The sequence below is a fragment of the Corapipo altera genome, unplaced genomic scaffold, assembly GCF_003945725.1.
Source record: "Corapipo altera isolate COAL_440 unplaced genomic scaffold, ASM394572v1 2c, whole genome shotgun sequence".
NCBI classification, from domain to species: Eukaryota; Metazoa; Chordata; class Aves; order Passeriformes; family Pipridae; genus Corapipo; species Corapipo altera.
Window position 1 is genome coordinate 2,628,734 of NW_020884923.1, and position 11,695 is coordinate 2,640,428.

At 40.7% G+C, this 11,695-nt stretch overlaps 1 protein-coding gene across 2 annotated transcripts in view; it reads right to left on the reverse strand.

Annotated features, from left to right (window-relative positions):
- Positions 1-9,969, reverse strand: part of ERO1B (endoplasmic reticulum oxidoreductase 1 beta) — a 28,337-nt gene extending 18,368 nt beyond the window's left edge. For both annotated transcript variants that reach the window (XM_027657263.1, XM_027657262.1), the window contains exons 1-4: positions 9,859-9,969; positions 5,387-5,506; positions 2,409-2,492; positions 1,985-2,026 (exon numbers count right to left, since the gene is read on the reverse strand). In XM_027657263.1, coding sequence (XP_027513064.1) covers positions 1,985-2,026; positions 2,409-2,492; positions 5,387-5,506; positions 9,859-9,954 — 342 coding nt within the window. In that variant the 5' untranslated portion in view covers positions 9,955-9,969. The remainder of the gene's footprint in view (positions 1-1,984; positions 2,027-2,408; positions 2,493-5,386; positions 5,507-9,858) is intronic.
- Positions 9,970-11,695: the final 1,726 nt, after the last annotated feature.

Genomic DNA, 11,695 nt, shown 5'->3' on the forward strand with positions numbered 1-11,695 from the left:
ACAAGACACAAAAGTTTCCAAAATGGGAAATTAGCACAGGCTAGTAGCACAGTACTTGCATAGTCCTTGAAACAAAACACTCGTACTAAGATGAATTTGACATTTCCTTAAAAAGGATATTAAATCAGGTTGTCAATTTCTAATTGGCTCCAATAAAGATTTTTTAACTGAACCAAAAAAGTAAGAAAATGGTGTAGATAAGACTTATGTCAGTCCTGATGACAATTTTCCTGCAGAAATACTTGCTTCTCCAACAGAAAATCAGCACATATTAGTGACTTCTACTGCAGATTGAAGGTGCAGAATCACCCAACGTTCAGTAGTGTAGCTCGTTGCAACAACCTGCAAAGCAACTCAAAGGAAACCACTGTAGCAAACAAACCAGCAAATGACAGCTTCCCAAAGAAGCTATCCCAGTTTCTTTATTATGGTGAAAGCAAAGCCTGCTGATTTTTCACTTCCTAAGTCCAATTTGATATGCTCATGTGAAGTATCTAAAGAACAGCATAATCCTTGGCTACTAATTAACAACTTACTTATGGCTCTCAAGATTAATCCATCATGCAGCTCAAATGCCTACTAGAAGAATCCTTTCTAAAACAGTCTTTAAAGTCTCACAATGCCTCTTTAGGAGGCATTATGGTATTCCAGGAGTCAGTTTCTCTACAGTCAAGCTCGGGAGAGAAAAGAATCAATGAAAAAAGAGAACTGGCAACAGATTACCCAGCTAAAACACATGATCTTCCTCTCCAAAACAGTGTCAACTTTCCAAAATAACTACTGCTGCTTGTGCTGAAATGGTGAATGACTGACATTTAAGTCATGTCAGTGAGAAAGATGTTTCTTCTCTGATTATCGGGAATCTTTAAATGAAGAGGCAGCATTTACATCAGAGTGAGTTAACAATATATGTATAAACAGAAGACAAGACTTCTGAGCTAAAGCTTGAGCTGACTTGCCTGCACTGCTCAAGACAGCAGGACACACAAGTCACCAATTCATGATATAGTATTCCTCTCAGCTATCTTTGATAATGTTTCCTTGCACAAAGTCTAAACCTAATGCCAATTATCATTTATGATACGGTGAACTACACTCAGGCTGCCCAGTGAGGCAGAAAGCACTGGGGAGGGTGGAGGTAGGATAGTTAATCAGGACATGAGTCTACAAGACAGCTGAGGCACCCAACAGGAAGATCTCTCATTTGGGCACCATTATCCCATCGACTGCTAAAATCCTATTCTTGGGCACTGTGTTTGGGATTTGAGGGTGGGGAAGGGTTACTGGTCTTTCTGCTCTGATCTCTCTTCCTAGGCATATATACCCCCTTTACTTTTTTGGCTTTGCTAAGATCATTTGGTGATCTAGGAAGGATGGTTTGGAGAAAAGCAAGCAAAAGCCAACAGCATGAACTGACTACTTGAGCTTGAACTGACCACTTTGGCCTAAACTGTCTTTAAACTAATAACCAAATAATCTCTGGAGTAATGTGACCTCCTGAAAATTAGACATAGAAAACCTACATGTAATTGTTTGGGTTCTTTTAATATTAGAGGTTGTGATTATACACAATTCTTAAAAAAGACTGCACTGCTACAGCATCTGTGCACCTTAGCCTATAGCTTTATAGAACGTGGCCTGTACTCAGAAATGAATAAACAATTTTGCAACAGGCATTCTGTGGCCATGTACTGCTCTCCCTGGCCATTCTTTGATTCAGTCTGCACCAGCTCTCAAGCAATGATAGACTCAAAATGACATGACAGCACCAGCTACGTCAGAAACACTAAGGTAAAAACTACACTAAGGTCAGAAACTACATAAAGGTAAAAAGGTAAAGCCACATATAGGAACTGATCAGTTATCTTAAGTATTTCATCAGTATGCCAACACTGAAGGTTTGTACTAAAAAGTCACTCAGCTATTGTACTCTTAAGATAAAAAAAAAAAACAGAAAGAACTTAGAAAATAAATGAGTACTTACTTTATTAGAGCTCCCAGCCTTAATTCCAACAGGTATTTTGCTCTAAAACCAAAAAATAAATCACAGGTTTTACGCTGTTCATAGAAATGTTTATGCTTGATTAAAACCGACAAATTAAACGTCATCCCTATAGAGGCCAAAGCAAATTTTTTAAAAAATAATAAACTTTACCTTCTCAACATGTTATATCCCAAACAGTGCTAGAAGAGACTTATTCTTGAAGTTAGCCACTTTGTTCATAAGAGGACTATGACCTCAAAATACTTTGGTTGTATTTCTACTTTTGAAATGGCAAAGGATTTTGTCATTTTTACTTAAATTGAAGTTCTCATCAGTACATATTGTTAGTACAGTACTAGTCACCAGAAATTAGCAAACTTGTAGCTAAAAACCCTTTTTCTATTATATATTATTTGATCCATACCTCAGGACAAGGCTCTACATGACAGTCTTTGATAGAACAATGGCCATCATCAGCCCAAAATGGGCATGGTCTCTTCAGGTTGACCTAAAAACACAAACCCAAAAGTTTATAACCAACACTTCCATAAGGCAACTGCAGAAGAAGGGTCTCAGTATCAGGAAATCCTTTAAATTAAAGGAGAAGATACAAGGTAAAAGAACTATATGTAATACTTTAAGTTTGTGGGGGTTTGGTCAGTCTCTCTCTGAGTACATAAGCTGAAGCTTGCTGCAGTGCAATTGTTAATGATAATGGTCTTCAGTGAATGAACAAAAACACATGGTATGTTAAACCACAAACTAAATCTCTAACCACTGAAGTTTACTAATTCAGATATTTTGGATTTCAAGCAATGAAAACAGGTTATTATTTTAAAATGTTAAACAGATTTCTCAGTTAAAAAAACCTAACAAGACATTTAGCAGATCGTACGACTTCTTAGGAGTGATGACAAATATCTTCTAGTTACAATTCAAACCATGCTAGCACAGATACAATAAAAGCAGAGATTTTGGTTGCTTCCCCTCATTTCCCCTATTCAATCCAAAACCACCACCCCTAGGAAAAAAAAAAAAAAAATTTTTTTTGGTACTTGTTCACTCATCTATTTTATAAAGTGCAAAATAATTTTGCATTCTACAGTAAGACCTATTATATAAAACTTTTCCCTCCCACCTATTTCTACCATAAAAAAGAAGACCAGCTAAATTACAACTATCTTCAAAGTAAACTCTCGCAATAAAAAACGCTTACATACTGAGAAAGAGACAAGTAATTAGGCAGTCACTGCTTTTACACAGAGGAATATTGTAAATAGAAGAACACTGTTGTATAAGCTGCAGATTAATTCAGAAAGAACACATGCAAATCAAGATACACTAGTTCTAGAATGACTGAAGAGCACTAAAAACCAGCAGACCCACAAACTGAGCTTGTATAGCACTTGTACTTTAATCAATACCAATCATGCACTATGTAGAACATCCTCCCACTTTTTTCAAGGTCTGAAGCATTGAGTTTCATTATTAAAATTTAGAGTATTACTCAGTAGTTTTCACAGATTAAAAGATAGATTCTTTATCATGAGGCTCCCATAGTCTGTGTGTTTTAATGTATAAAACTAAAAAGACAAAAATTTTTATTCCTTTATTTCTTTCATTGAGAAGTATTCTACTATCTAGAAACCATAGCACAATTTCTGCAAGAGTTTATAAAGGAAGTTTTACCTGGCCTTTATATAAAAACTACCTCATCCATTCAGTATTATACATCAAGATCTGAGATCTTTTATGGCTATTGAACTAGTAACACCATACTGTTGTGACTGTAGTTACAGAAGTTCACAATCCAAGTTCCTACTACAAATTCAATTACTTCAGGGTAGGAGTGTTTTCACTCCAGAACAACTATATTTCCCCTATGCTGTAGTTGACCTAGATGGTCATTGCCTACCTCCACAATTTCCACATCCATTCTGTGCAGGGATATTAAAAAAAACGTTGCTTATTCAGACAGGAAGGAGTGAAGAACATTCTGACTTAATTACTCAGTTGGCTTGTAAAACACAAACTCTTCCCTGTCACAACCGGAAGGACTAAGGGAAGTGTGGTGATGGGTGGACTGCACACTTGTAACTGCCAAGCTATTAGGAAGATCAGTATAAAAGATGAGACAGGATTGTAATACACCATTAGAGTATGAACTGCAGAACTGCTGTTTGAAATAAAGATTAGCTCTAAATTTGCAGGATGAAATTACTTCGTATGAGACCTTGCATACTTGTTGCTCCTCTTCAAATACTTTGTTTTCTATCTTGCTGTTGCCTCTGGACAATCTAATTACCACTGCTATGTCATGTATTAGTACTGAAGTTGCACATATCTTGTTTCTCCCAGAAAGCAAATTTAGAACTATATCATGTAGCAAGAGATTCAGGGTGCAGATACACATTACTGCTTGCTCAGAACAGAAAGGGAAGAGTTTAGTACTTTGTTCTCCTTCCTCAAATTCCTAACCCCATCTTGCATGACGTTAATACTTGTGTGATTCCAGACCAGCTAGATAACTTCCTACACCCTGAGAAGAAAAAAACCCCAAAACCAACAAAACCAACAAAAAGCCCCAACAAAACCCCCTATCAAATGACAAATCCAAACATCCAAACTAAAAATCTACCAGGTTAAAGAGATGCATTGGCCTAACCAAAAGATAAAAGTAGGAAAGGGGCAGGATGGTCTGCCCTAGAGGAGTGTAACCTTCTTTTTCCAGAGACAGGCAACCATCTCATTAGCTCAGTCAAAATACAACCTCACTATCAAGTTAAGCATATCTGAAAAGAAAAATATCAGGCTTCCAATCTTCTTTTGCACATCATATTCTAATACAGAGGGAAAAAAAAATGTTTAAAGTAATAAAAAAGTGATATTACATACTAATTGAAAATGGAATAGTTCTACCTACTTTTCAAAAAAATAACAGTTCTCTAGATAGCAAACACTAAAATCAGAACTAAGACAGTAATTTAAAAGGAAATCATAGCAATATTTCCATTTCAAATTACACACATTTCTTAGAAGACAAGTACTGCATGCTGTCAGAAAGTTGCTAATATATGATCCTTTTCTAGATGCAGCAGTACAAAGGTACTATCTTTAAAATTACCATTTATCAGTTGAATGATAAGAGTCATGATTTACTGTCACTGACTCCAGGATTAACACAGCAAACAAGACACATTATCAACATTTGTTCTGTATCTCGCTGTTGCCTCTGGACAATCTAATTACCGCTACTATGTCATGTACCTGTTACAACCAAATTAAAGAGCTGTGGGTTTCTTACAGACAGCTTAACATAAGCAAGTTGATTTGATATATAACCCTTCCTATATTTTCTGCATTTTATTTAAAATATTCAGGAAAATACCATTATAATTGTACCTTGTAATATCTGAAGTAATCACGTTCTTGTAGTTTCTGTATTTTGGGGAAGATCTTGAAAGTATTGAAGTCATCAATGCTTTCTATGTCACATAAACAATCATCTAGGACTCCTGTGAGCTGTTGAAACAATACATGAAAATTTTTTAATATAGAAATAGAATATTAACTACAGAAAAACCCTCTAAAGAGAAAAAATACAGCAGTAAACCCTCTAAAGAGAAAAAATACAGCAGTTGAAAGAAATACTAGTGAAATGTAGTTCCATGGCAAATATTTTATTTCTTATCATTAAAATGCTCTATAACATATCTTACACACTCAGAAAATAAGACCTTAATGCTTTTTTGAGCTTAAGTCCACCTCCAAATGCAATGCTGAATCAATGTTACCCAGATTAATAACTGCAGCCCTGAAATTTGTTGACAGCTTCTGTACTTTCTGTAGAATGAGCAACGAGACTTTCCAAACTATGAACACGTGGTATATAAGCAGAGTTGCATACCAAGTATTCTCCTACAAAATACTCATGAGTTGAATTGCCTAAAAAACCCCTACAGTCACACACTGTCATTTTTATACTTCTCAAAGTTTAAGAACACCCCATCTAGTTTCTTTAGAGGTATGGGGAAAAAGGGGTATAGGTACTTCTGTGCCCAAGAAATTTGTAACTTCATAGTTAAATTCTACAAAAAAATCCTAGGAAAACCAGGTGCAGGGATCTATATCGTAATGCTGTAAATCTATCGTGAAACAGTCTGAACTTTCCAGGTCTCATCCCTCTTCTTGTGCCAGGACAGCAAGCTGGTTCAAGGTACCGCGCTAGGTTAAGACCAACTCTATGAAAAGCAGCACACAAAAGTGTACAAGTGCTACTGCCAACACACAAGAGCAAGGAAGAACTGTGCATGTAGCAGAGGACAGGCCCAACTAACTTTGAAGACTAGGCTACAGCAACACTTTTGCCAAGACCCTGAGAGTGTCTTACTCAAAGGTGGAAACACTGCAAGTGTGATTCTATGAACACTTGTATGATAAATTTCAATAAATCTGAACTAACTGCTCCCAAGCACAGCTTCTTAAACTACTACATACATGTTTGAAAGGTCTTTCACTTCTAATGAAATGAAACCAAACACTGCTGTTTACTGCTACTATTCTTCAGCCAGGCAGGAAATTCACTGACATCTATGATGGCCTAGAAAGCATTTAATATAGGAACGCCCACACATCTTATGTCTTGCATGGGATTAGAAGAACTTTTGACTGTTAAAAGGTTATGTGTAAAAGGAGAGAAATATTTTGTAGCTTTTTTTTTCCTCCACAGATTTCACATAGATGAGATTATGAAATCATCTAATCTGTTTTATGCATGATAAATCACTCCAGTACTTTACAGAACAGATACCCTTATATAATCAAGCTTGATGTAAAGGAGCCACTAGAAACCAAACTGTAGGCTTCTGCTCTTTTATGAAGCCTAAAGGAGGCCTGGAAAATGGATTTTCCCTAACCCTCTGTGAGAATAAAGAGGCGAGGGTATGGCAATAAAGCACATAAGTGGAAAATTCACCTTATGTAGATCCTACTTTTCCTGAGGCGCTAAATAGGCTGTCACAATTCTGTAGAGTGATATGGTAATGAAGTAAAACTAATTTAAGGAAAGTTACTTTACCCAAAAGTTTCCATGCTGTTATGCTTGCCTTGTTAGTGTTATCTAACTTCAAACCTGGGCAAACAACTATGAAAGAGCCAATGTGCAATTACAGGTTTTTCACAAAGCCAAGAATGCTCACAGCCCACATGACTACCAACTTCAAAGTCAGAAGACAAAACATGTTATTATTGATACTCACAGAAATAAAACCCCCATGTATTTTAATCTATCATGATTTCAATAAAAATTTCAAATTTTCTTATTGATTGCACACAGGCAGAAACCTGTAAAGCTATGGCCTTTACACGTAACACCACACCACAAAACAAACAGCAGAACATTTCATTACAATATATAAAGGCAAAAAGATAACTCTCAACATTTTGCTCAAATAATACTAAACTGCATGGATAGGACGACATGAGAAATTTTCTTTGGACTCAGAAGATAAAGAGTAGGAAACTATTTTGACAACCAGCTCATTACCAGCTTACAAAAATAATTTTACCATCTATGCAAAACAGAAAATGCTTTTTCAGGAGGAAAACGTCCCAGATAAACATGTAGTAGTTACACTCAGTGTCAAATACCCATGGAAAAAATAAAAAGCTGTAGTGTTTTTATTCAACTAAGATCTCAATCCAAAGAATGCCTCTAAAAATGCAGTACAGTTTACTTAGATCAATGAAGTTTAAGAAAGGAACCCTCCCCAAAAACTAGAACTGGTCTAAGAAATTATGAAGAGAAAAATTAATTCAGAGTAACAAGTGCAAGCAAACTAAATTCTCCATTTTTTTCCTCACAACTTTTCAGAACTGGAACAGTTAGCTCCTTGTATATATAAAACAGCAACATCAGTGTTTCCTTGAAAAGCATACTCTAAAATTGAACTGTGCTATATCTGTACCAAACCACAATTTATTAAACAGTTTGACAGCACATATGAAGCACCAATACTGCACAGCAGTAGAATCAGTTCATAGCACAGTAATACAACAGCAACACAGCCTTCAAGTACTCCAGTCAGAGGGTTTCTTTATTAGTCCAGGTATTGCCTTCAGTGCTCTCACTCGTGTGAGATGGAACACTCTAAGAACATGCAGAAAATTGTTTTGTTTTTGTCAACACCTGGATCTTCCAGTGAATTTTTTTTTCCAACTGGAGACATCAAAATAAGAACAGTGTACTACACAGTTAAAATCACATATCGCAAGGCCTACTTTGTTATTCACACAATGGGTATGTGGCCTTTTTTAAACTGAACTGCACTAGTTAACTTGGTCCACAAACACAGACCCAACTGTACTGTGAGCTATTACAACTTTTATTACAATGGGCAATTACCAAGATTTCTTTTCATCCTTTAATTACTTTGAACTCTACAATAAATTCTAAAATCATTAGCCTGTTATAATTTGTATTCAAGAAGTCACCTGACATTGAGTAGCTGCTATTTTTTTTTTTCACATTTCCAATATGCTTATCAAAGTATTGCCAGATATTGCCAAACCTAGTTTAGTTCTTGAACAAGTATCAGAGCTATACTGGAGATATAAAACTTCTTATTCTCTCCAAGATAAATCAACCTTTCAGAAGAAAAAGCCAATGACCAACCCATATAAATTTCTCCCTATGAAATCTGGAAAGAGAAATGCATTCAGCACTTCAACATTAAGAAAAACCTGAATAAATTCATATATTAAGAAGCAGTCTATTCACACAAACAACCTATTAGCGTTAACAGGTTGTTGTCCTTTAATTGCTTCAACAATTAGAAGACCACCTGGGACATCTTGTTTTGTTTCTTAAATGTTTTACTTGCCATAGCTGCAGAATGTGAGAAAGCATTAGGTAACGTGACTTCAAGAACTAATGGCTAGCTTATCTTTTTCCTGTGCAAGTCAAACTTCGAATACAATATGCTAACAATTTTATGAAATAGCAACAACTAATCTCTCTGCCAAACATCACAAGAAAACCGTGCCAGTTTATGAATGGCTTCTTTGACAATTCCAATTCCTTAACATTTAGTCACACTAAAATAGCTACTAAAGTAATGGGTTTTCAAACCTGAAACAACCTGAACTTACAATAAAAAAAAAGGGCAATTCAGAGGACAAACTTTGTTCCACGTGGACGTTGTATTCCTCTATAAACTCACTCTGATGTCTTTGGCCAAGCTAAAAGCCTTTCTCACTTGACACCAGCTTTTCATTTCAGTCACAGTCATGCAGCTGATAAATAGCAAACTCCCAACTACAGACGCTTGCCCTCCTGAAGCTGTGAAGGCAGCTTATAGAAAGAAGGAGCGTTCTCATCCTTCTCTGTAATGTGGGCAGACAGACACGACCTAAGCACAACCCAAGTGCGGGCACTGGCATCACCATTCGAACATATGGTTTCTCATGGACTTCATCAGGACACCCAAGTTTCTGCCTGAAGCCAACGGCACGATCCCACCTAGAGCTCCTCGGCACAACATCCCACTGACTGGTGCTTTCTGTGCTTCCCAGGTCAACCAACTTCTCCCCGGAGACAGGAGGCACCAGCCCCAGGCTGGATGCCGGCCGCAGGGGATGGAAAGGGAAGGACGTGGGCTACAGACTTCAGAGAGAGATACCCGACTTCTCCACGGGGAGGCTGCACAAGACACGGCCCGGAGCTACCCCCACGACCCCCCGGAGTCACCTCATCCCCAGGAGTGCTCTCCTGCCCCTCAAGGGGGTCCCGCAGCGCTGCCTACGGCCAGCGTGCACCCCTGCCCGGCCACGCTCTCCCCGCGCTCCTTCCCGTCCCGCCCGCCGCCGGTCCCCACCTGGGCCTCCGCTGTCAGGACGCAGCCGAGCAGCGCCAACAGCCGCACCGCCAGCCGTGCCCCCGCCGCCGCACTCCGCCCGGCGCCGCCGCTCATGTTGCTGCCGGAGGAGGGGGCAACCCCCGCCCCGCCGCCGCCGCCGCCACAGGAAGGAGAGGGACGCGGGGCGGGTCGGCGGCGGTGGCAGCAGCGTCTCCTCCTGCCGGCGCGGCCGCTCCTGCGGGCGGCGGGACCCGTCGGGCGGGGGCGCCGCGCTCACCGCGACCCGCCCGGGCTCCTCTCGCGCAGCACCAGCACCGGCACCGGCACCGCCGCCCGCTGCCCCCAGCGCCCGCCGCTCCCCCGGCCGCGCCGCGCGGCATCCCGGGAGCTGTAGTTCCGATCCCGGGCCGGGGCGGGGCGGGACACGGCGCGCGGCGGCGGCGCCGCCCAATCGGAGAGGACCACGCGCGCCTCCAAAACAAGCGGCGGCGGCGCGCGGGCGGGGGTGACTGAGCGCGTGCGCGCGGCGGCGGGAAGGGCCGCGTGAGGGGAGGCACGAGCGGGGCAGTGGAGGCGGGCTGTGGAAACCAGTTTGTCCCAGTGAATCCCAGTGCATCCCGCTATTTCCCAGTTCATTCTAGTCTAACCCAGTATAAACTGAGTCCAGGCCAGTATATCCCAGTCCGGGACAGTACATCCCAGTCCATTCCAATATAACGGAGTCCAGACCAGTATCAACCACTTTGGCCCAGTATCATAAAATCACAAAATATTCTGAGTGGGAAGGGACCCAGAAGGGTCATTGGAGTCCAACTCCTGGCCCTGCACAGGAGAGTCCCAAGAGTCGCATCATGTGTCTGAGAGCATTGTCCAAATGGTTCTTGAACTCTGTCAGGTTTGGTGCTGTGATCACTTCCCTGGGGAGCCTGTTCCAGTGCCCAATCATCCTCCGGGTAAAAAACCTTTTCCTGATATCTAACCTAAACCTCCCCCAACTCAGCCTTATTTTGAGTCCTGTCACTGGTCACAAGAGTGAAGAGATCAGTACCTGCCCCTCGGTTTCCCTTCGTGAGGGTGTTGAAGACCACAGTGAGGTCTCCCCTCAGTCTCCTGCAGGTTGAACAAACTAAGTGTAATCTAGTCAATCCCCCTAAACCCAGTTAGTCACAATCTAAACCCAGAACAACCCAGTCCAGACCTGTATAAACCAGTTTGGCCCAGTATATCCCAGTCCATCCCAGTCTAACCCAGCAGGCTGCGGCTGTGCTGTCCCAGCACTACAGGGGTGAGTTGAGCAAGGCTGCAGTTCCCCCGCCCCACTGTTGGGTTTATGGCCTTAGTGGTGCCCACGTCCAGCCTTCAGCTGGGTGTCCAACAGAGACTCAAACCACTTCCAGAGGCTTCCCACCTCCCTGCTGCTGGGAAGTGCCCTTGAGGTGGCTGTGTTGGGCGCTCAAAGGCTTTTTTTCTTTTCCATTAAACTGCCTGTTTCCCTCGGCATGGCTGCATTAATGAGAAGCTATTTACGTGGAGATGGGTACTACTAATTATTTTTTTTAGAAGCATGAACTATGTCTGGTTCTCTCACCTGTTCCCTTTGAGAGCAAGGCTGGAAACTAATGAAGAAGCTCCAGAGTCCCTCCACTGGTTTTGTTTGTTTGTTTGTTTTTTGGGTTTTTGTTTGTTTGTTTGTTTTGGAGGGGGTTTTTGGTTTTGTTTGTTTTGTTTTGTTTGTTTGTTTGTTTGTTTGGCACCCTCTACCCCCCATGCTATTTTATTTTTTTTTTCCAGTGAAGACACAGGCTCCTGTGTAGCAAATTGAAGCCTACCAGAGAGGAAGGAGATGCTTTCAGGC